This window comes from Tachypleus tridentatus, chromosome 4 (genome assembly GCF_004210375.1).
Source record: "Tachypleus tridentatus isolate NWPU-2018 chromosome 4, ASM421037v1, whole genome shotgun sequence".
Classification (NCBI taxonomy): Eukaryota; Metazoa; Arthropoda; class Merostomata; order Xiphosura; family Limulidae; genus Tachypleus; species Tachypleus tridentatus.
Genome location: NC_134828.1, coordinates 98,699,148 through 98,724,970, shown reverse-complemented (window position 1 = coordinate 98,724,970; position 25,823 = coordinate 98,699,148). Strand labels below are relative to the sequence as shown.

Genomic DNA, 25,823 nt, shown 5'->3' with positions numbered 1-25,823 from the left:
TATAAATACACTGGCTATAATAATGATTGAACTTACTTTTCCCTTTCCTTGTTGGAACGGGTTCGAATCCCCGTCACACCAAACATGTTCGCCCTTTCAGCCGTGGGAGCGTTATAATGTGACGATCATTCCCACTATTCGTTTATAAAAAAGTAGCCCACGATTTGGCGGTGGGTGATGATGACTAGCTGCCTTCCCTCTAGTCTTACACTGCTAAATTAGAGATGACTACCGCAGATAGCCCTCGAGTAGCTTTGCTCGATATTCAAAACAAAACAAATCAAACCTTGTTAGAAATATAATTATCATTTGCATCCTAACTAATTTTATACCAAAGAGTGGCGCTACTCCAACTTACTCTTCCTATCTATAAAATACAAAATATCCTTTTCTTTTCTCAAGAAAAAGAGTTAGAAGATAAAATTTTGTTTGAAGCTGTAGAGTGTGGAAAAGTTAACCTTTAAATTTACAGAAGATTATTATTTGTTATCTATTGAATTATGGATTAAATTATTGTTAGTTTCAATATTTTAGAAATAGTTTCAAAAATGCGAACTAATGACAACAAAATTATAACTTAGCTTATTTGATTCATCAACAAATCATATCTTGAAAAATTTTGCTTGAGAACAACATTTCTGAATGCAGTTCTGGCACGACGAGAATATATGGTTCTGGCACCAATTAATATGTTTCTACTTATATATTCCGTTTTGTCTCCAAGGAATGTAATTATGTATGCAGTCCATCACACCATGTAAATTAATTCTGTTTTAACGCCAAGCAATGTACTTTTGTATGAACTTCTATCAGGAAGTAATTATATTTTGTTTTGGCGTCACCTAGTGCATTTCCAATGCAGTTCTGGTACGACATAAGCATATAGTTCTACCCCAAGTAATATATTTCTGAGAGGAGACATGGCGACTAGTAAGTGTATTGTTATTTGGCGCCAACGAATGCATTTCTCTGTGCCGTTCTGACAGTTAGTAAACGTATTCTGTAAAGATATTTTGTCAGGACTTATTTATGATATTTTGGCATCATGTAAATATACATTCTACTTTAGCACCATGCAATGTATTTCTGGAAGCAGTTCTGAAACCAAGTAATTACATTCTGTTTCGGAGTAAAATAATTTAATTCTGGATGGAATTTTGGCGCCTGGTAGGTATCTTCTGTTTTGGTTCCAAATAATACATTTCTTTTCGCCGTTTTGGCTGTTAGTAAATAAATTTTGTTCTAGCGTCTAGTGATAATGTCATTTAAGATATTTTGGTATCAAATAGACGTATCCCACTTTTGCGCTACGAAATATCTGTAAGCAGTTCTAGCACCAAGTAAATATATTTTGTTTTGGGTTAAATTAATTTATTTCTGTTTGAACCAAACAACGTATTTCCCTAAACAGTTTTGACATAAAAAAAGCACGGCATGGCCAAGTGTGTTAAGGCGTTCGACTCGTAATCCAAACATGCTTGCCCTTTCAGCCGTGGGGGCGTTATAATGTGTCGGTCAGTCCCACTATTCGTTGATAAAAGAGTAGCCCAAGAGTTGGCGGTGGGTAGTGATGACTAGCTGCCTTCCCTCTAGTCTTTGACTACTAAACTCGGGACGGCTAGCACAGACAGCCTTTGAGTAGCTTTGCGCGAAGTTCAAAAGAAACAGACATAAAAAATAATATTTTTTGTGGCGTTACCTATTTAATTTCTCAGTGTGGTTTGAAACGACACAGATATATGATTTCTGCACCAAGTAATAAATTTCTGGGTGGAGTTCTGACATCAAGTAAACATATTCTTCTATGGTCCGGCATGGCCAGGCGGTTGGGCGCTGGACTCGTAATCTGAGAGTCGCGGGTCTGAATCCCTATAGCACTAAACATGCTCGCTCATTCAGTCGTGGGGGCATTATAATGTGACAGTCAATCCAACTCTTAGATGGTAAAAGAGTAGCTAGGGAGTTGACAGTGGGTGGTGACGATTATCTGCCTTCCCTCTGGGCTTACACTACTAAATTAAAAACGCTGAGTGCAGATAGCTTTCTTGTAGCTTTACGTAAAATTAAAATAAATAACAAATATATTCTCTTTTAGCGCCATAGATGTGTATTTCTGGAAGCAGTTACGGCATCATTAATATATATTATGTTTTAGAATATAGTAGTTTATTTCTTGGAGGTGTTTTGGTGCATCGTATTAAATTTCTGAATAGGATTCTGAAGTATATTTCTGTGTGGAATTATCACACCCAGTACATATATTCTTATTTGCCACCAAACATAGTATTTCTGTACGCCGCTTTGACTGCTTTTCAAGATATTTTCTTAAAGAGTTTAGTAAAAGTTGTATTCAATGTATTCTGCTACCAAATAAATATAGTTCTAATTTTGTTTATTAGTAGGAGTTTTGGCGCCCAGTTGATATATTCTGTTTAGTCGCCAAACAGTGTACTTACGTCTACCACACCATGTAAATTAATTCTGTTTTGATGCCGCCATATACTTCTGTATGAACTTCCTTCAGCAAATAATAATATTTTGTTTTGGTGCCACCCAGTACGTTTCTTCTACGTAAGTATATGGTTCTTCCCAAAGTAAGTTATGAGAAGAGTTATGGTGACCAGAAGGTGTATTGTTATTTGGCGCCAAGTAATTCATTTCTGTGTGCCATTCTGCCTGTTAGTAAACTTATTCTGTTCTGGCATCTAGTAGGAGCTTATTTATGACATTCTGACATCATATGAATACATTCTACTCTGGCGCAACCGAATGTGTTTGTGTAGGCAGTTTTGTCGCCTAGTAGATATATTTTAATTGGCACCATGCAATGTATTTCTGTACGTCATTCTGGCTGTTAGTAAAAATAATATGTTCTGTTGCCTAGTAAGGATTTATTTAAGATATCCTGGCATGATACAAAAATATTCTATTTTGGCGCCAATAAATGTATTTTGGCAATCAGTTCTGACACTGAGAAAATATATTCTGTTTCATAGTGAAGGAATTTATTTCTGGATAAACTTTTCACGCCTATTAGGTATTTTTTGTTTTGGCGACAAGCAATATATTTCTCATTGAGTTCCGGCCGGAAAGAAATATATTCTGTTTCGACGACAAGTATTGCATTTCTATATAAATTTTGGGCAGAAACTAACTATACTTAATTTGACGTAAAGTGATATACTTCTCTATATTTTTTATCTTCAAGTGATATATTTCTGTATTACAATACGCCAAGTATTGTACTTCTGTGTGAACTTCCTTCAGCAAGTAAATATATTGTGTTTTTTTTAACTAAACAACAACATATCTTTCTAAGTCGTTCTGACACCAAATATTTATATATTGTTTTGGCACCATCCAGTACAGTTCTTAATGCAGTTGTGGTACAACAGAAATAGGTCCTTTTTTGGCGACAAGTATTGGATTTCCATATGCATTTCAAGCATCAAGAAGGTACATTTTGTTTGATGCTATGCGATATACTTCTCTATGTTGTATTGCTTGAAGTAATACGTTTCTTTATATATCTCTTGAAGCAAGTAGCTATAGTCTGTTTTGGCGCCTACTAAGGTTTCTCTAAACTCTCTTTTAGCACCAAGTACTAATTTCTGAATATGCTTCTACTTCTGTTTTATTCTCTTTGTTGTTTTTAAACCAAATTTGAAGACATTTTCAATCTTTTCTTTGTTTCTTTTTCTTGCTCTGTTTCTTTCTCACTATCTTGGTTAATTTAACATATTCAGCTTTCATTTCTATAGTCTTCCTCTCTATTTATCTTAGTTCGTTTTTCCTGATATCCGTTTTTTAAATAACTTATACTCCTTGTCTTTGTTTAAAGTTTGTTGATTTTCTCTGATTCTAAGATTAAAATCTGATTCAGTTGTTCATAAAAATTATTGAGATCTTGGTCGTTCTACAACACTCCAAATTTGTTTGTTAGATTGAAATAAAAATTTCTTTTACTTATATATTTACGCAACGACAAAACACAATATATTTACTTACTACAAAAACTGCAAATAGAAATAGTTTACTCGGGGCTATAACAGAATGTATCTACTTGGTACCTAAAATTCATAGAGAAATACGTTACTTTGCTGAAAAACAGAATATATGTCCATGATATCAAAACTGAATGTAGATATAACCATTACTCGGCAACAGTCAGTAAATATTTCTTCAGTGCCCAAACAACACACTTCTTGGAAAAAACACATAATACATTCAATTGTTGCCAAAATTGCATAGAGAAATATATTACTTGGCGTCAAAACAAAGTTAACTAAAAATTACTATGTGCAAAAATGGAAAATACTAATTTTCTGTAAGAATTGCGTTATAGAAATATGTTAATTTACACGATAAAAACATAAATAAATATAACACTTGGCGTTAAACCAAATATATTTATTTGATTGGTGATGAGTAGCTTTGTGCGAAATTAAAAAACAAACAAACAAACAAAACCAATGCGTGGCTGTGCGCTTAACAACAATATTTTTTTAGATTCCTAGTCCTCATTCTACTGACTCTGTGGTAAGTCTGTGGGATTACAATGCTAAAATTCTGTATTTTAATACTTCGTACTTAGTAGCCTCCAAATAAATTCAAAATAAATATTTAATAACCTGATTAGATACTGAATGAGTACCCTGCTTTGTGTAAACTAATAAGTGACTCATTAAATCGATTAAGTACTCTCCTATTACAACACCTCACAAACATCATGAACATTTCACTAGCAACTGGATATTACCCTGACACTTGGAAAAAAGCCATCATAACCACGATCCCAAAGAAACAAACCAACAGAACCAATCCAGATAATTTCCGTCCCATCAGTCTGTTAAGCTGCCTCGGCAAACTGATGGAGAGAGTTATCTCCAACCGTCTTCTCCATTTTTGTGAATCAAATAACATCCTTCCAGAATCCCAAAATGCCTCCAGGAAAAACAGGCAAACAACAGATCACCTCACAAGACTCACCGAACCAGTCTGTAAAGCTCTTAACAACAACCAAGTAACCATTGGGGTATTCCTAGATGTCAAAAAAACATTCGACAGCGTATGGCACAATGCCATCAAATACAAACTAAATCACCTGAAAATAAATCCCACTATAGTTAAATGGATATCAAATTTCTTAACAGATAGAACAGCACAAGTAAAAGTCAATAAAACTATGTCTAAATCATTTAATATAACCGCAGGAGTGCCCCAAGGATCAGTCCTCTCTCCACTTCTATATATTATTTTCGTCAGTGACATATCTTTCCCAAATCTAACATACACGCATAATTCACAATACGCAGACGACATCGCTATCTGGAGCAGCTCCAGAAACCCAGTGATGGCCATGTCTCGCGTACAAGAATCACTGAACAACGTCTCAACATGGAGTAATAAGTGGAGAGTAGTTTTAAATCCAACCAAAACACAAGCAATCACCTTCTACAGTAAATTAAAAAAACAAAGAAAAAATCTAGAAAAAAATAAAATTATCACTCGGAAATACGACCATTAACATGAGCAAAAACATCACATTCCTTGGCATCACTTTCGACACAAAACTAACATGGAAAAAACATGTTAACAATATACACTCATCAATTAGAAAACGAATTTCACACCTAATGACTCTAACCAGTAGACAATTGAAATGTTCACCAAACACCATTATCCAAATATACAAGGCTTACATCCGTCTACTAATAGAGTATGGATGTCAAGTAACATACAATATGTCAAACAACACACTCCAAAAAATCCAAGTTCAACAGAACAGAATACTAAGATCTGCATTCAGTCTACGCCAGTCTATAATTCACGCCAGTAAATTATATACATCAAATCAGCAACTTACAAACACTAAGAAATAGACTAACGGAAATATCACACAAATATTATATAAAAGCAGAAAACAGAAACAATCTAACGGCATCATTTATATGCAAAAACGGCTCGTTTGGGTTGAGAAAATATTTTACATAGAAGAGTGAACAACGTTTCGCTCAGGTTCATGTGAACCTGACGATGACCGAAGAAGGTCGAAACGTTGTTTGCTCTTCTATGTAAAATATTTTCTCAACCCAAACGAGCCGTTTTTGCATATAAATTTCTCAACAAGTGGGTTTCTCGACATCACTGATTATTATTTCATAACGGCATCACTATACAAATTAACTAGTCCACCAACAAAATACATTTCACCTTACAACATATTTCAAGAATCACAAATTACACAACAAAGTATCTAAAGAACTAAACTCACGTTAATAATATGTATTCTCTTTTTGAGATATCGGGCACAGGACAGGCAAAACTTTCGGCGCCTGTCCTGTGAAAGTGGGTTTTCTCGGGGCACTCCCGTTTCCCTCCACAACAAAAACTTAGGCATTGGATTTTTTAGATCCCAGCCCAGGCAATTTTATTGCCAGACCCTGATTCGGGTCGTTTGAGTTCATGTTCATATTTACTTTGACTTCTGCCTTTCGGGACGGGACCTGGCCGTTCTCTCCAGTGCTGCCTTAGCCTCGATCTTGGATAACATTAAGAGTGACCTCCTTTACCCAAAAAAGAGTAAAAAATCATTCAATAAATAAATAATAATAAAACTAAACCTAATAACCTTTCACGAAAGGGGACGAAGAAGAACCACAACGTTCCTCAACACCCCAGTTGGAGAGAGAATTCTTACGATTTCTCTCTCTCTAAACTAAACCCCTGCCACGTTAGTTTGCGTTTGCGATTAAGTACTTGTGTCTATAAATTCAAAGCCAAAAGTATATATATATATATCCCTTTTCAGGCCAAAATTCTAAAATAAAGACTAAAAGATGTTGTGGCAAACGAACCAGCCAACTCTGAATGATAACACACACACAGGCGTGTGTGTACTACTTTAAAGTAGCTAGTTACATGATAGATATTGTTGCCAACCAAGGAAAATATGGTAATCTGTGTCAGATATTGGGTAGTTTGTTTATTATAGTGTAACTGATGAATCATCTTTATGTAACTCTAATCATACATGGATGAAAGATTGAGTTCTCAGTTGAAAATCAAACTGCCAGAACTTTCTTAACACTTGTAGTATTTCATGAGCTGCTAGTAAGATTTAGCTTTGGTATAAATAACATAATAGAGTATAGAACTTATGGAATTTATTGTTCGATTATGGGAATGTGTTTGTTGGACCATACGACCACCTGAATATAATTATTCTAACATTACTAAATAAGCACCAGTGATTTACACCCAGTAAACCAACTATTTTCAGACTTCTCTGGAGTCTAAAGGATATATAGGATATGAAAATAGAAAATCAAACAATTTTTTAATCATTAGGAGGAAAGAAATGACAACAAGGTTGTTTTTTTTTAGCTTTCCGCACACGATAGACTTGTGTTAATTCCACAGATAATTTTCCACTACGTTTGCACATCTAACGGAAGTTACATTTCACGTTTTACACAAGGAAAAATATCTGATAAATGGTGCTGGCATACTTGTTTTCCAATGTGCTCATTAGATAACTGTTAAGATCTAGAGAGTAGTATTCCACTAAATAAGGAAACCAGTATTAAAATTTAGGTTTGGAAATTACGCGTCTTTACTTACAAAAGTATAATTTCTTCTAATTCCATGTAATTTGCAAGAAAGATATATTTACTGTATCTTCTAAGATCAAACTATAAGAAGCCTACAATGAATATAACACTTTAAAATACTCTTATCTCTTTGTTTTATTATTAATTACTTGTGGCTGATTTCTCTAATATAACAGTACCGCTATCTGCTCTTGTTAAAGCTCTTTCAGATACACTCGTGATGGTTATTCAAAGCCAGTCTAAAAAATTACAATATTAGTCTGTCTATTTTCATTGAGAATAAATGCCAATGATAATGCAATTAATGTGATACATTGGTAAATATAAGATAGCGCAGAGCAAAAAAATTGCATATGATGGTCATTTACCAGCTGCTAAATGTCAGAGAAAGAACTCTTTATACATCTACTATTTTGTGAAGCACATAGAAGATTATTTTTATGGACAGAAATTCACTATCCAAAGAGATCGTGTTGCTAAAATGGCTGAACTTCAAAAACAAATATTAACAATACATAACAGTCCCTGGAATATTGGTATGAAACATGCACCAGGTCTTGCTTACCAGTTAGAAAGACAGTAACCATGCTCTGATTGTCTTTGATAAAAACATCCTGCAGGAATGTAATGAAAGCCCTGGGATCGTATGACTGCCAAAATATATATATATGAACAGCTCCAGGGGTAGAAGTTAAATATTAACTTGAATGTTGTTTGTTGTTGAGTGGGTAAAAGCACATTTATCACGCTTACGATAAGTATAGCGTTTTAGTTATACTTTTTAGCAAGTCTATGAGCAGTTAAATATATGAGAGGGATTGCTTAACCACAATAGTTAATTACAAAGGCTCTAAAGGTATTGGCAGTGTCCTCTGTAAATCTATTACTATCACCTGTTTATTGTTTTTTATGGTTGTTTTTTTATGGTTCAGTGTAATGCTATTTAAAAAAAAAATACAAAACTAAAACCTATTTTGAAAGTTTGTGTGTGTTTTTTTTCTTATACAAAATCACATCGGGCTATCTGCTGAGTCCACCGCGGGGAATCGAAACGCTGATTTGAGAGTTATAAGTCGGTAGACTTACCGCTGTAGTAGCGTGGACATTTTTGAAGCTACCTGATTCAGAATTAAAATACATTTTGATACTTTAATCTCAGTATTGTTTGAGATGGTTCCATTAGTGCTTAAAGTACAGGAAATTTTCTTAAGTGTTTGCAGTCTGATTGACTTCATTGATCAGTAAGTTATACATTCTGTATGTTATTTTGTTTTTGATTAAATTTCTGATCTGGCTTAGCTTATTGTCTACTTGAGTTCTACTTATTGTAACTATGATTTATATATGTTGTTATATACCATAATTTATCTCAGAAGATATTCCAATTGTTTATACTACGTGTTAAAATTTATGATAATCTAAAACTGAGTTTTAAATTGCAATTTAAATTTAAAAGTAAATAAATTAAATGTAGAAATTTATGTAATTTGCCAACAAGACTCCCGCACAGTTTTCTTTTTTAACATAAATCTAATTAATACATAAACAATAAAACAATTTAGAGTAAAAATTATTACAAATAGTCATTGCGAGTAATGTTTTATATACAAAAGTTTTATGAACTTGCTAACAGTATTGAGTTATTCTATCTTGCCTGAAACTGAATATTTTAGTGACGCTTTATTTTAAGCGAATTAATTTCGAGTTGGTATCGGCATAGTTTAATTAACGGGCAGTTAGCTAGCTCTTTGATCACGTGTGAGTTTCTCACTGCTGGACTTATCTAATATTTTCTTAGAAATATCGATGGATTGTAATACTCGAAATGTACAAATGTTCCTGGTCAATTATCTGTAGTTTCCCAATTAATGAGAGTTTATTACAGTTATTGCTTCTGAGGCTTATAGTATACCAACTGTAGCAAACCACCAATATTGTCTCTTGATTGTCGGTTTATATAAGTTAAGGCGAGGTTTCTGAAATTTTAGTTAGCCACAATACGCTAATACATTCGTAAAACATATATTATTAATTCTTACACTGCAGAATCTTTGACAACTTTATTGAATAGGAGGGTATTTCAAAAGTACAAGTTACATACCTTTCTAAATATATATTTACTGCATCAAACATTGATATTAAAATAAATATATAATAATAAATCCGTTATAATATCTCATTATTTCTCATGTGTTATAATTCTGTTTCATTTACTGATTTATTTTTATCCCGTGTAATACTTTAGTGAAACTTTATGCTTTGAGTTTAAAATCTCAAAGATTTGGTACTGTTTCAGTTATAAAAGTAATAACGGTCACTTCACTTCAGTACAGTTTTACTTACATGATAAAGTATCATGTTTTCTTTGTAACATTAAAACACCCGGAACATATGATATGACTTCAAATTGTCCAATCCTTATTTAATTTCATTTGTTTATTTAATACTGACCAAAGTATAGGCTTCACTCCTCTCGATTATGGAATCCCATCGAGTAAGCCCGGCATGGCCAGGTGGGTTAAGGTGAATTTGACTCGTAATCCGAAGGTCGCAGGTTCGAATTCCGTCACACCAAACATGCTCGGCCTTTCAGTCGTGGGGACGTTATGACGTTACGGTCAGTCTTACTATTCGTCGGTAAAAGAGTAACCCAATAGTTGACGGTGGGTGGTGATGACTAGCTACCTTCCCTCTAGTCTTACAATGCTAAATTAGGACAGCTAGCGCTGATAGATCTCGTGTAGCTTAGCGCGAAATTCAAAACAAATCAAACCAAAAACAATCGAGTGGGGTTTTCAATGCGCATTCCAAGTATGTGATGTTGTCCGTAATTTTAATTCACTAACCACAGGGAATAAAACGGCTGAGACGACTATTCTTACTTTTTTACTTTATTATTATTTATATTTATGTTACTATTTTTATCTTTTAACACCAAGCATTGCATCGAATGTAAATACAATTATTTAAATATTATAAATATAATAGAAAAATTACATTTTAAAAAAGGCTAATAAGGATCGGTATATACGTAACATAGCTAGCTATAGTAATATAGAGAATTTTAATGCTGTAAAAAGTGTTGAAACAAGAAAGACAAAAGTACAAATATATATTAATAAGATTCAGCTGTAGACAATAATAAGTAAAACCTGGAATATCAAACATTTCATTTTCTTTTATCAATTTCTTATATCGGTTTTGTAACTTCAAATGTTATTCTTGAGGAATTAGTTTTGCTCAGAATCTATACAACAACAACAAAAAAAAAACATATAAATATCATATTTCAACTAAACATTAAAAAACTATATTAAATATATATACTTTCCAAAAGTTTTATTTTTGAATTTTGCGCAAAGCTACGCGAGGGCTATCTGCGCTAGCTGTCCCTAATTTATCAGTGTAAGACTAGAGGGAAGGCATATAGTTATCACCGCCCACCGCCAACTCTTGGGCTACTCTTTTACCAACGAATAGTGGGATTGACCGTAACATTATGACGCCCTCACGGCTGAAAGGGCGAGTATGTTTGGTGCGACAGGGATTAGAACTCGCGACCCTCAGATTACGAATCGAACGCCTTAACCCACCTGGCCATGCCGGTCTATTTTTCCCAATGTGCTAACATAATACAGTACATGTATAAAATAAATACAATTTAAATGTTCAAAAATAAATGAAATTAGTCAATATCCTTTTCTGTGTAAATTGCAGTTTCATTCTAATTATATTTTTCTTATCATTATAATAGAAATTCAATTTATTTATTCTATGATTTCATACTTTTATTTAATTTTTCTTTTGTGTAAGTCTTGTTAACTGTTTTCACAGTTTTCCATTTCTTATTGATTTTACACAACCAGTTACTTCCGCTTTCTTACGACTATCTATTTAAAGTGGCACCACATGAAATTTATAAAATATTTTTGGAAAAATTAATTTTTTAAGTTTTACATTACATTTTCAAACTAGGAAAACATGTAAATATGGTTATTTTAGAATGTTAAATCTTCTCAAGACATTTAACATGGTACTTATGTCATTAGTCTCGTATCTTTTGATTAACCACATAACTCACCACAGTTTACACATTTTAGAAGATATATATTAAGAATAAATTAAACGAGTTATACTAAGAAACAAAATTTCTTTCTTATTGTTTTTTGTTGTTTTAGTATATACCATATAGCGTGAATTGCATAAACAACAGTTCTTTCTTTCACAACTGAAGATACGTTATTTTTATAAAAAAAATATTTTTTCAAGTGTATTCAATTATTAGAAAAAAAAGTTTTATGTTGCCTTCTTGATAAAATAATTTTACTATTTTTGAATACAACTTTCAATTGTTTTTATCAACTATTTATTTTAATTTTGTATTAACAAATGAACTAGCCATATCTATATTTGGACAATGAGTCACAACAAAAGCTATAATTTTCTCTTTAATTTAATTATTTTCTATATTGCATTATTTTTATTAAACAAAGTTTTTTTTAGCAATTTTGAAGCCTCTTATATGTATTTTTTTTGTATTGTGACGGAACTAAAAAAAAATCTCTTTAGTTCTGTTAATCTATTATCTCTCCTTTCTTCATTGGAAGCCATACGATATAATCTACTTTCAAGACTTGCAGGATCATTTAATTTATGTGTTAGGACGATAACTAAACTACAAAGATTACCAGGGTGCATATGGTAATGTGGAATATAAAATGATCCTTGGGTTTTGAAAGTGACTACGAAAGTAACACCCACATTGCAGTGAGGGATACATCGTGTAGCATTTTTAACATCCTTTCGTCAGTCTCAGATGTTGAAGAAACCAAACCAAATTCATATGTTGAAGGAAGCAAAAACATCAACTATGAAAAAATGTTAGTAGAGCGAGATGTTGGTGTTGAAGTCCACAACGTCCTACATCTAAATCACCCCTCCCTGCTGCAGACAGTGAAGGTGACTGCTCTCTAAAGTGATGAAATTAAAGGGGTAAAAAGACAAATAAGAGAAATACGAAAATAAGGTTCTGTCAATGGCGGTAAATAAAAAAAAAAATTCTGTACATGGCATTCTAGCCCTAACTGTAGCAGTAAAATACTGTTTGTTTTTTGAATTTCGCACAAAGCTACTCGATGGCTATCTGTGCTAGCCGTCCCTAATTTAGCAGTGTAAGACTAGAGGGAAAGCAGCTAGTCATCACCACCCACCGCCAACTCTTGGGCTACTCTTTTACCAACGAAAAATGGGATTGACCGTAACATTATAACTCTCCCACGGCTTGGAGGGCGAGCATGTTTTGTCGCGACTCGGGCGCGAACCCGCGACCCTCAGATTACGAAGTGCACGCCTTAACGCGCTAGGCCATGACTAAAATACTAAACTATTAGATTAATTAGAAGTATAATAGACAAATTATACTAGTACAACTATACTTCTTTTAATTTAGTTTCTTCAATTTCATTGATTGTTTAGGCCTAATTTATTCATTAAAACTCACAAGTTTGAATTTGTTGTTTTTAACAATGTCCTTCCTTTTTATTTTAATATTTGCTCAACTGTTTAAGCATATATTATTAACCTTTTCGGTATCAGAAAGGAATAATTGGAACCCCAGACGGAAAAGTTCTACGAAAGAATTAAAGTAGTAAGATTCGTCATTTTTCTCTGTACGCTTGGCTGAGAAAAACTCTTGCTCACGTATTTATTTAGATGAAAATTCGTTGAAATACTGAAATGTTGATTCACTTCATAAAAACGTATATAGCAAACTAGGCGGCTTTATAAATACGATAAACTTTAGCTTTACTTAACCAGTACAGGTCAAATCGAATTTGCTAATATTTAAACACTTTAAAAGTGGTTTTAAACTGGCAATTTTTGTGGTTCTATTATTACTATTAAGTACTACTGTGCTTAATAATTACTTCTAGTCTATTACTGTTATTTACTTGAGGAGTTTGGTAAGGCCTTAGTTCAGACACGAATCTTTCTATTATCTCCTAAAAGTTCTTTTAGTAATAATCCCAAGTTAAGTGAAATTTAAGAAGCATCTGTTCTTTCCGCTTTTTAAAAGGGTAAGAAAACTTTATCAACCTAAAATCTCTGCTTTTATAGATTTCATGATTTTCTAGAAATTAAATACTGTGTATTATACTTTAACTAATTCTTATGGAACATTAAATGTAACAGTGTTTAATAGGTCTGTTCTTAAATTAAGTATCGTCAGGAAAACTAAATGTATAAAAAAAACGCGGATGTATGTAGCTGTAGTGTTAATCTTAATTTTCTTACCTTAGGCCTAATTACAAGATTAATATGTGATTACCTTAGCTAGATTTGAATAATAAAAAATATACTTCTCTGTATCAAACGTAATGTACAATTTTGGCTGATCTATTTTGGGCGTTAATAAAAATAATAAAAATAGATAAATAAATAAAAAACTACGTTTATGTTCTAATATTCCTTTGGTACTTATGTTTACAAAAATTCAACTTAATATAAAGAAGGTTAAGACAGCATTTAACATATTGTTAACTTAAAATATCACAATTTACCAAACGTTTCGGAATCATCAAAATTTTATTATCAGTAATCTAAGTACAAAACAAACAAATAATATTAGTAAATGCAACAGAAATATGATACAAATAAAAAGTAAACAGTTTTAATATACAAATTATAACATGAGAAAATGATAAATGTTGCCCAAATAAAACAGTTCAATTAAAATAAGTTTAAATCAAGTAAGTATTGAATTATTTAGAGACGGAAGAAGAGTTTATGCATAACGTTTCTTTTATAAGAAGTTCAGTGTCATGTTCGGCTGCTGCACCTGTATAACTAAACGAGATGTGAAGAATGTGCAGTTGGCAAACGATCTCTACAGCGGAAAAAAAAATTATTTTGAAAATGTGTTTTATAATAACTTGTATGTCAAACATCTTAAGATACCCAGCGCACCCAAACAAAGATACCCAGCGCACCCAAACATCCTTTATACACAAAGCTCCCTTATCACGAACTAGTTAAAAACTTATGTATTTCTTACTTTCCTCAAATTGACCCGAAATTTATCACAAAACCCAGTTTCAAACTACAATTTTTTTTCCGTCACAAAGATCGTTTACCAATTGTTCATTGTTCACATCTCGTCTAGCTATACAGCTGCCAAGACTGAAGAGCCTCCAATATTGATGAAACCAAACGTCTCCTTAAAGTACCAGCATCTGAATACATGGGCATATTTATAGAAACTGTAAGTAATGCCACAAACCCTCCCAACTCTGCTATCTATTAGCATAACACAGAAATAGGACATTCGATTTATCTCTCAAACATTAAAATTCTCTAACAGCCAAACAAGATTTTGAATTTCTTATAAAGTTCCACTTCCATCTCTAAATAATACACAGGTGTCAGGTGATTTAAACTTTGTAACTATTTCACCTGTGCCACATTTTTTTTACTTTCTTGTGTTATAATTATATATCAAAATTGCTTACTCTTAGGTTTAGATTTCTATTGTAATTACAAATGTTGTTTGTTTGTTTTGTTCCTATAGGTTACATTTGATTTAATTTTGATAATCCTAATACGTTTAATATATTTTTATTATTATCACGTCCGTGTTGTGCTTCATCTAAACGTGCATTTTTCAAAATGTTCAGTTTAAATCTTAAAAAGATTCGTAAAGCAAAACTAAATGTACTGATAAAACAAATAAGTATAATAACATATTATATAATTCCTATTCAAACTTTGTTAACCTCAGCCAACTTCAATTATTTTAACTTTTATAATATTGTTTTTAGTTCTAAAATTCGGCTTCCTTGCCTACTATTTTACATATACTACATTATAACCAACGTATTTTAGTTTCTATCTTTCATTGTTCACATGCTCAGCTTGTGCATTCGATTTGTTAGTTCAGTTTCGTTATCCGTTTTGATTCTTTATTTCAATAGTGTGATAATTATTTTTGACAAGTTTTTCATATAAAGATGTTTATATGACCCAGTTTTTGTGTACTGCAAAGAAGATGTTTAAACGGTTTTGTAAAGGTTTAATTTGTTTTCTGTTTTTATGGTGTTCCTTGTCACTGGTAAGAAAATGATTCGTATCGTTTCTCCTAACTGCTCTACAGCTATATATGACGTCACGTGCTACGAACAAATAATTAACTTTGCATTAATGCTCTTTCTAGAATTGCTATTTGAACAGAAATAATAGGCTCATGTTTAAAATTTTGGAAGACAACAGATTTTAACGTAGAATCTGCCTTAGGAGAGTCATGTGATAGAGGATTGACAGGTTGTCCCAATTTTACATGTAAAATTTCGTCACCTTACCATTACTAGAATAGTGTTTACATTTGTATTTCGGTTGTAAAAACACGTACTGTGGTTATAGAGCTGTTAAACACTTTAAGGCTACAGTCTTCACTGTATTTACAACGACGTGCTATCTTAACACGTGCTGACTAACTGAAATTTGAAACTGCGCATTGATTAATATTTTTACTTCTTCAAGTTCTACAGGCAGATGCAGGAATAGTGCATTCGGATTAATGCCCATTTGTTTGTTTGCTTGAATTTCGCGCAAAACTTCACAAAGGCTATCTGCGCGAGCCGTCCCTAATTTTGCAGTGTAAAACTAGAGGGAAGGTAGCTAGTCAACGCCAACCACCGCCAACCCTTGAGCTACTCTTTTACCAACGAATAGTGGGATTGTGCGTAACATTATAACACCCCCACGGCTGAAAGGGCGAGCATATATGGCATGACGGGGATTTGAACCCGCGACCCTTAGATGATGAGTCGAACGCCTTAACGCACCTGGCCATGCCCATTTGACAAGATATAAACATAGAAATTTGCTGATAAAGTTCACATTTTATTTACTCAATTTACTCAGGTTTTCTTTCAGTTTCACTTTATTTAATTTAAAATTTAGCAGTTTTCAAACATTGTTTCTTCGTTCATCATTCTTTATTCATCGTGAACTATGTATTAATCAGTTTATCTGAGAATTTAATAAATTATTTATGTGTTTAGATAATACTTGTCTTTGCTTCCCACCCCAAATACTGTGTTTTGCTTCTCTGCAATTATTTAGTGAAATCCTCAGTTCCGAATCCTTCTGTAATATTGTAGGATCCAACTTATTAGCTGGTTAATTAATGTAACAAAGAGTAATCCTCCTCAAATAAAGTGCGTTTTAAAAATTTAATGTGAAGGGACTCTAAAACTCTGGAAAAATTTGTCGTTTATGGAATATTTATATAACTCACGACGATATCCTCTTGTTTCAAATTTGTTTTACAGAGACAATATGAAAAGGGTTTTGATATAAATAAACATAAGGGGAATAGTTCGTATGTAAATATTTACTGCTTTGCTCATTACATCAGTTTCTCAGACATTTATAAAAATTATCAAAAACAAGAAAGATGCAGAGCATATATATGTATTCGTGCACGTGAGACGGGTATCTGAAACTCTATTATATGTTCGCGTTTGTAAGGCCTGAAATAACCGTTTGATTAACTATGACTGAGGTTTCCCGTGGTTTCAGCTCCCACTCTATTATCATAAAAACCTCATTTATTTCTAAATACGCACTTAACGGTTCATGTAAAGTAAGCCTCATCATGATATCTGTGTTCCTACTCTACTTCTGGCCTAACGTTTTTAAGAGGAATTTCCCACATGTCTGAAAACCCCATCTGTTCACCCTACTTCGCCCACGAAATAACAACGTGACAGTAAATATTACTTAGTATTTCTAATGGTAATATAGTGAACAAAATAAAGACTAGTTTTTCTAACTCTGTGGAGAAAAAATGATCATTCAGTAGTTTTCAGTTTATGTAAGTAGATGAATATTCTCTGACGAAATGCGTCGAAGTTTTGCAGATATTTTGAGCTAACAACTGAATGAAATATGAAAAATTAGTTTATTAATGAAAACTATAAACTATAAATAAACAATTTAAGTGGATTTCACTGAAGTTTTGCTTGACATGTAGTAGGCCCGGCATGACCAAGTGGTTAAGGCGCTCGACGTAGTAATGTTTGTACATTCCATATATAAAGAAGCTTAGAAATATGACATTTTTTCACTTTAAATAAACTGGGATTCTACACAAAAGCAACTCCTAGAAAAATAGCTGACAACATATGTTTTATTTACGAGGGATTAAAGAGACAACGATGGTTTAAAGATAACTGATATATATAGCTCACCGAAAGATGCTCGTAGAAATAGAATCTATGTTTATAGCGTAGCAGAAGAAAAAACAAAACCAAAACCCTCATCTGAGCAGGAAAGATATTGCTAGACAGTTTGGATTTGTAACAGTAACCAATCTGTACCAAAGGAAATGTTGAATTTATGTGAGTGGGTAAATATGCTGTCCACATTTAATGTGAGCTACTTCATCAGACATTATTGTATAGAAACTTGATTCAAAGATTCTATACCTCATCGTTAATAGGTATGTATAACCCCGATAAGCGAATATAATTTTTTACGGATATGGACATGGTCAATATTACGCCTTTTGAGGACATTTAAACATATAATCCTAATTTAAAAAGAGAATGTACAGCAAATAGAAGACACAAAATGCTATAAACTAGCGTAAAAAGTATTGAAGAGACGCTTGTTTGTCTCAGTTAAAACATTATTACGAAGTTCCAGTATCTGATTGCAGACGTCCATTTTTTTCACCCTAAATGTTTTATACAGTGTCCAGTAGTGACCGTATATTGTTATTAGAAACTGATTACTGTTTACTTCGTTTTCTACACTGATATCTGATATAGTTCTTGTTCGTTGTGGAGATGTGAAAGTGGGTTACAATGGGCTGTAGAGATTAGATTCAAAATATCAAAATAAACTAACATGCTTAAATAAATAAACAAAATAATAGTCTGTACATCAACAATTAACAAATATTATTATATAACATGAAATGTTCCTTGTGAAAAGTGTTTGTTATATCTTACCAGAATCTGGGGTAAGATAACAATTATTGAATTGCAAGTATCCACTTTAAAATGTCTGTGATGGGGTAAGATCTTTAACCGGTCCATCATGGCCAAGTGGTTAAGGGGTTCGACTCGTAATCCGAGGGTCGCGGGCTCGAATCCCCGTCACATCAAACATGCTAGCCCTTTCAGCTGTAAGGGCGCTATAATGTGACAGTCAATCCCACTATCCGTTGGTAAAAGAATATCCCAAGAGTTGGTGGTGGGTGGTGATGACTAACTGCCTTCTTTCTACTTCTACACTGCTAAATTAGGGACGGCTAGCGCAGATAGCCCTCGTGTAGTTTGCGCGAAATTCAAACACATACAAACAAGATGTTTAACTAATGAATCTAGCCAATATATGAAACCCAAAATTCTTATAATTTATTCTGTATTTTCAAAAAATACAAATGCATAACACGCGTCCTTCAAACGCATAGTTCAAGAAAACCATTAACAAAGTAGTTTACATTGGCATAATAAAAAGAAAATATTATGTTTGTACACCTCACACGCGCGTGCACACATACAAACAATGTTATACACGGCTGAAAAACACCGGTATTAACAAGAAAAAAATGTAAACTTCAAAGTAAATGAATGGATGAGTGTAATATTATATGAGAAAGAAATAACGCCAGTTGTTAGTTTTCAGTGATGTTTTTACATATATAGTTATTAGTTTTGTTGTATGTTTTCGTAATTTTTCATAATTCGTCGTATCTTATCTACCAGTGATTTAGAACAGTACTTTACTCTTGCATGTCTAATTTTCGGTCGTTATTGCTTTATATATCTTTTAGTATTAGTTGTGACCAAATATTTTCTATCTTTGCGTTTGCCAATTTAAAAAACATAACATTAAACAACTTGTGATTTTACTGTTTTAGCACAAACTCTTTATTTAATAAAATGTGGACATTTGTTAAAATGTTAAAGGCTGACTTCTGTCTTAAAGATAATGAAAAAGGAGCTGTTTAGGCGTAACGTATGTGGTTAAAACGTATCTGCCGTTACGCGTAAGTTTAATAATATGATTCGGTGCATGTATGGTGTGTGTGTGGCCCAACAGTAAGGATGTCGGATGTAGATGCTGTTCACTGGCTTCCTTTTCTATGGTCTAGTCTATTGACTCAAATTACGGACGAAAAGCACAGATAGCTCTTGAGTAGCTTTACACGAATATAATAAAAACAAACAATTATATAGAACTCAAATATGGGCTTCTAATTCCCAATGAACATCTTATGAAAGAAACTGTGGAAATTGTGTGTTTAATCCCGACGACGACAGAATCAAGAAAAACGTAAACAACGTTAGATATTAAATAAAAAAAAAAACATTAGATGCATTGCTGCACACGTCACTGCTAAACACTTCAAACTCAATGACTCAACGGTGAATTCATAAATAGACCACAGATAATATATTGTATATCTCTGTGCTTAACAACAAAAAAATAGTAAAGCAAATGTTATTGAACAAGATATGAGCTGCACTGAAGAGAATAAGTTGTGAAACAAGTCATAAATATATCAGATGTTTTATTATAAAAATTCATACTCTGTTTGTAGTTTCACTTCATTCTTCTCAGTTTAAAATTATAACCTTTACCGTATGCAAAAAAATACAATAATATTACTAAATTGTTATGTTTATGAATTAAATTGTCTTTGAGAAATAAAATACATTTTTCAGTCATAAAAAAGGACCAAAGTAAAGTATCCAAATATTCTATTGTGACCTATTACAATGTAAGTGTGTGAAACGTAAAGAGAAAATGAAACGTAAAACAAGAGGAAAGAAGTATTTTGACATAAATGTTTCATTTCAACGTAATGAACACAATACTGGGATAATAATACTACTGTATATGTATTACAAGCCAATAATGTTCCTGGAGGATAAACCTTCTTTGTTTTTCCAAATTCATCTTGAAGAAAGAATGTCTATCCAATAACATTTGTCTTGTATTTGGATTTATCCTATTTACAAATAAATACGAAAATAGGTATGAGTTTACTCTTTATCTTCTATCAGGAAAAGAGAAAATACATAGCAGAATAAAACCTTTGTTAAATTACGAATCATTTATCAAAATGTTTCATTATCTCTCTAAGGACATGGTTTAAAGCTTTACAGATACAATACAATCTTGCTTAACAAAGTATGAAAATTACGAAAGGCCAAAAATTCAAAGAGGGATGGTTGTTTTTTTTTGGTTCACATGTGCCAAGTCAGACAGCCATTAAATATCCATGAGGTACAGAGAATACAGCACGGACCTGAAAAATGTGCTTAGAAACTTTCCTCATGATATAAAAATCAATATAATGTATTCCTAATGTATTCATCAAGCAATGCAATACTGCATCAACCAATGTTAGAGTTTAAAGTTATATTACACACACACATCACAATGATAAATAATGCAATGTTATGAATTTTAAAGTCACCGAGTCCTGTTTCCATTAAAATCTCTACAAGTCATTTCATGATTGAAAGCATTTAATGCGAGTTTGTTGTTTTTTTCGATTGAAGAACACCATAATTCAGAAGCAATTTCATATTATGATATGTATTGATTGTGAAATGCAATTGTAAGTTTACTATTGATTGAAAATTAAATTAGAAATCACATTCTCTTGTCAAATATTTTTAACCATGAAAATGTATGTGTGTATGTGTGAATGTTTCTCTATTAGATGCTTTAGAAACGTAGAGCTAATAAAGGAACCATTTGCTTCATTTGAAATTTTGGAATAAAGATAATTATACGCTATTCTACACTAAATGATATCTTATTTATTTTTATGAACAAATTTTCAAATGTTCATCTGACCAATCACTAAGTGCAAATGGATGATATTTTATTAAACGTGGTATTAATCCTGTCCTTTAATTTCGTTGACACTGTGGACAAGAAATCGCCAGAAAAAGAAAACGCGTATATAATTGTATAAAAATATCTTGAACACATAAAACATATGATAATACGTTTTGATTCCAAAATAAAGAAATGTTCATCAATCAAACATAATCTTCAACTACGGTACATTATCTGTGCATCATAATAGCGTAAATTAAAAGTTTAAAACCATTTCTGATCATATGGTTCAAAACAATATTTATTAATATTCTTTAAGTGTTATAAATAATTATTTGAGTAATTTTGTGAAGAGTTTATCCTTTTACAGTGAAATGTCCGAAGTTTACTACAAGGAAGTCTTCAAACTAATAAATTTACATAAAAATTCGTGATATCTACTCTGATTTTGCATTTAAGACTAGTTATTAAATTAAATAAAACAGCTTGTATAATAGTTGCTAGAACTGTCAGGTAATAAATGTAGTATATATGTTCTGCTTTAGACATGGGCACAAAAGCAAGCTAGTATTTAAATGTTTTACTGAACTATCTCTGTTATTTATTACACTGTCTCCAAGTGGATCAGCGTTAAGTTTACAGACTATAAACGCTAAAAATCAGGGCTCGAATCACCGTTCTCGGGCACAATTCAGACACTCTATTGTCTGGTGTTGTTCTAAGAAAACACACAAAGAAACCAACACAACTTACTAGAATAAAATACAGTACTTGTACCAAAATATATTAAAATTTATCAATTTCTTGAACATATCTGATACTTTTTTGTTTTTAGTAATAACACTAAGACTTCTGAAAAATTTACTTTGATAAAGTCTGAAGTCCTGAAATAAATTATATCGTAATTCTTTTTTCTCTATAGGAACGAGACTTTTACAACGGAGAATTCCGAATCAGGACTCCAGTTTGATTGTAGATTTTTCAGAGAGGAAGCCCAAGAAAATGAAGAGAAAAAACGGTTTACCGATAGAATCAGGGAAATTTTGCTGAACTTCGTTACCTGTCCTTATCTGTTTTTTTTTAGTTTCATCTGTCATTGTTTCCAAGATTCTTCTGGTTGGGTTGCACTATCATCAGGCGAATCGTTGTAGTCAGTGTTTCTGTGCCTTCTCTCAGAATTCAGTACATTATCTTAAGTAACATATTTAACATTCCCACATTTGTTTTCACAGTAAATTAAAAGCAAGTGAGTTATAAAAACGAAATATGTTTATAATTTAATCTATTGTATTTAAGCAATAATTTACTTTTATACCGGATTTATTAATACTAGATTACACCAACTTTAAGAAAAGATATTTAATACCTAATCAAAACAAAAACACATTTTATTAAGTCAAAGATTTCTTGGAAAAATGTGTAGATCGTGTTGATTTGTTACATATTGTTGTGCATGCCTAAAAAACAATTGCTTTGTTTATGTATCTCTGATGACGTGATACTTTACATGTAATAATGTGATTTCTTCTTTCTTCATTGAAATAATATAGTTTGGATCGATCACTATTTTCCCTATATGGAAAGTGGTATTGTAAGACTAAACGACTAAGCGCTGAGATCACCCTGTCTGTTGAGATAACAGTAATTCAGTTATAAACACATGTTTACTTGTACATATACAGCATGGAATATTTCAACTGGATAAGATGTTTGTATAAAATGAGAAGTTATCGACCTCTCACGAAGTAACAGCAACAGTATTTGTAAACAAATGTGTATCATGATTGTTCGTTATACAATTAAGAAAGACATTTTAAATAAAGTAGACTCTTTCAATCGTCAAATTGTCTTTTGTTTTTCAAATTGAAATTAAGACTATTGGACCATCTTTATTCACTTACATTCTTCTGTAATATGTTGCTTTAAAATCTTAGCTACAGCATTACAGAAATTTAATTATAATACACCTTTAGAATCGGAAACATTCACAAAATTCCAGAAAGCCGTACAGCGTTTAATGCTGTTAAAACAAATCTAGTAAATCATCATACGTTTGACATGTTGTTTATGAGAAAAAATACTATAATATTATTTTTTTATTACAATAAAATGCTTTCATTTGTTTGGTGTCAATGTTTCTTAGGCCCAGCATTGCCAGATGGTTAAGCCGCTCGACTTGTAATATGAAAGTAACGAGTTTGAATCTGTCACAACAAACCTGATCGCCCATACAGCTGTGGGAGCGTTATTAAGTGACGGTCGATTCCAATATTTGTCATTTGGAATGAGATGGTAGTAGCTAGCTGCCTTCCCTCTAGTCTCACACTGATAAATTGGGATGGCTAGAGGAGATAACCCTCGTGTAGCTTTGCGCGAAATTCAAAAACAAAGAAGCAAACTGTTTTTATTTCAACTTATTTACCTATGTTATATTTTCTGGGCTTGTATAAAACTATTACACATATGAATTTCAGAAAAAAAATATTTTTAGCCATTTTAAACACAAATTAAGCCTGTGTTGGAATCAAACTCATGTTCTAAAATAACTGATAACAGAATTCACTTTCTGCTTCGAGAACTATAGCGGAGTTTTGGCTTCCTTACGGGGTAACATAACATACGTATACATTTTAGATTAATTGTATACAGTTAATGATTATGCGCAGAGGTTAAACCAAATTCTTGTTTGTGGCAAATTTACTTTAGCAAATTCTAAAAACACTTCATTCTAGAATATATCAGACACGAATCACATTTGAGTAGAAAACATTATCATAGAGTCCTGCATTATATAAAAAAAAAAAAATTCATTCTCTTTTCAATACTCCACGTTGTTCGAGTACGTGCAAGCATGTCCACCTGAGTGATCATGGATATCTCTGAGAATGCATTCAGGAATGTTACTGCATGGTAGAAAATTAAACTACGAATATTTAATTACGAACGTTGTTATTGTGCTCGATTGTGCACGCAAAGCAAGCTACTTAACATATCTTTTTCTAGTCCAGTGACAGCTTAATTAGAATAATGAAATTTGGCAGCATTCAACTTTCAGTTATTCATATGGCAGAAAAGTAAATATAATTTCCCGAATAATTATTCCTTGAATAACAACTCTCGTTAAACGACTAGGCACACTTTATTTTTTACAATAAGAAACTCACTTTTACAGATTAATTAGCAAGCTCGATGTTGAAGTGTTAACAGTTTCTAGAAATCAACATTATTAAGATATTTTACATAAGGTGTATTCGAATAAGTTTATTGTTTTAATAATGCGTACTGTTACACTAAGAAAAACAAAAATGTGGATCAAAAACTATTCAAGTAAAGTAAATTGGATTTCACGTCATTTTGTTTGGTGTATTAGACAGGACTTTCTATGAAATTGTTAAATCAGTTGTTAGTTATAGAACATCTACTACTTGTTCCATTTTGCCAAATTTTCTATTTAAAAAAATTATGGTCTTGCAGATATAATTTCACGGTGTTTTAGAAATAGTTAATGACAAGGGAATTTTTGTCAGTTATTTTTTTTCTTCTGAGAAAGATGGCAGGGACATTACTAGAGCAGTAATTGATGCAGCTAAGTACGTGCCTTACTTTAATTACATTTTAAAACCTAATAGTCATGGTGCATTATTATCAATTTTCACATAAAAAATACAAAATTAATAAATAATGTATTTTGTTATTAAAGGCTCAGAAAAATTATATTAATTTTCTTATTTTTCAGAGAATACAGAAGTCTGTATTCGAATAATGCATTCTGGCGTCTAAGTAATTTGAAAGAAGCACAAAAAAATCTTGTGTTTTAATTCGACAAAAAAAAAAACGCCCGCAAATAATGCATCCAAAAACTCGAGGGAAAACTTGCAACCATCCAGACAAGAGTATATTGTTTCAGTTTACGCCATAATCATTAACTCACATTATGTGTTTTTAGGCATTGAATTTATAGATCCCCAATGCCCTCTTTAGTTGTTTGTTTGTTTTGTTTTGGCTGTTATTTTCTGCTCCTAGTTTTCTTTAATTCTTGGGTTGCTCCTCCCGCGCGTGATCAGACTTCGTTCAGCAGCTGATTCCTTCAACCATAAAATTCATAACTCACCCTTTATTTGCACAGGGTTCTATCTCTCTCTCTTTTTAAACTTTCCTCTACATTGTTAAGTACAACATATATCACAAGTGGGGCGAGGGGTAATTATATAATTTTCGAGCACCCTGAGTTTTATATCCTAAATTTCTAATTACTATAAAGGACACCATTTGCGTCAAACAACGTAGTAAAATATATACAAATTCTGAACAATGTGAGACCTCGTTGTAATAAACATGTACGGT

The 25,823-nt window shown here is 32.3% G+C and overlaps 1 protein-coding gene across 1 annotated transcript in view; it reads left to right on the top strand.

Annotated features, from left to right (window-relative positions):
- The window catches only part of LOC143248389 (neural cell adhesion molecule 2-like), an 82,947-nt gene extending 59,633 nt beyond the window's left edge, over positions 1 to 23,314 (top strand). Inside the window, exon 13 of the mRNA XM_076496747.1 lies at positions 22,402 to 23,314. Coding sequence (XP_076352862.1) covers positions 22,402 to 22,449 — 48 coding nt within the window. The 3' untranslated portion in view covers positions 22,450 to 23,314. The remainder of the gene's footprint in view (positions 1 to 22,401) is intronic.
- The last annotated feature ends 2,509 nt before the right edge of the window (positions 23,315 to 25,823 follow it).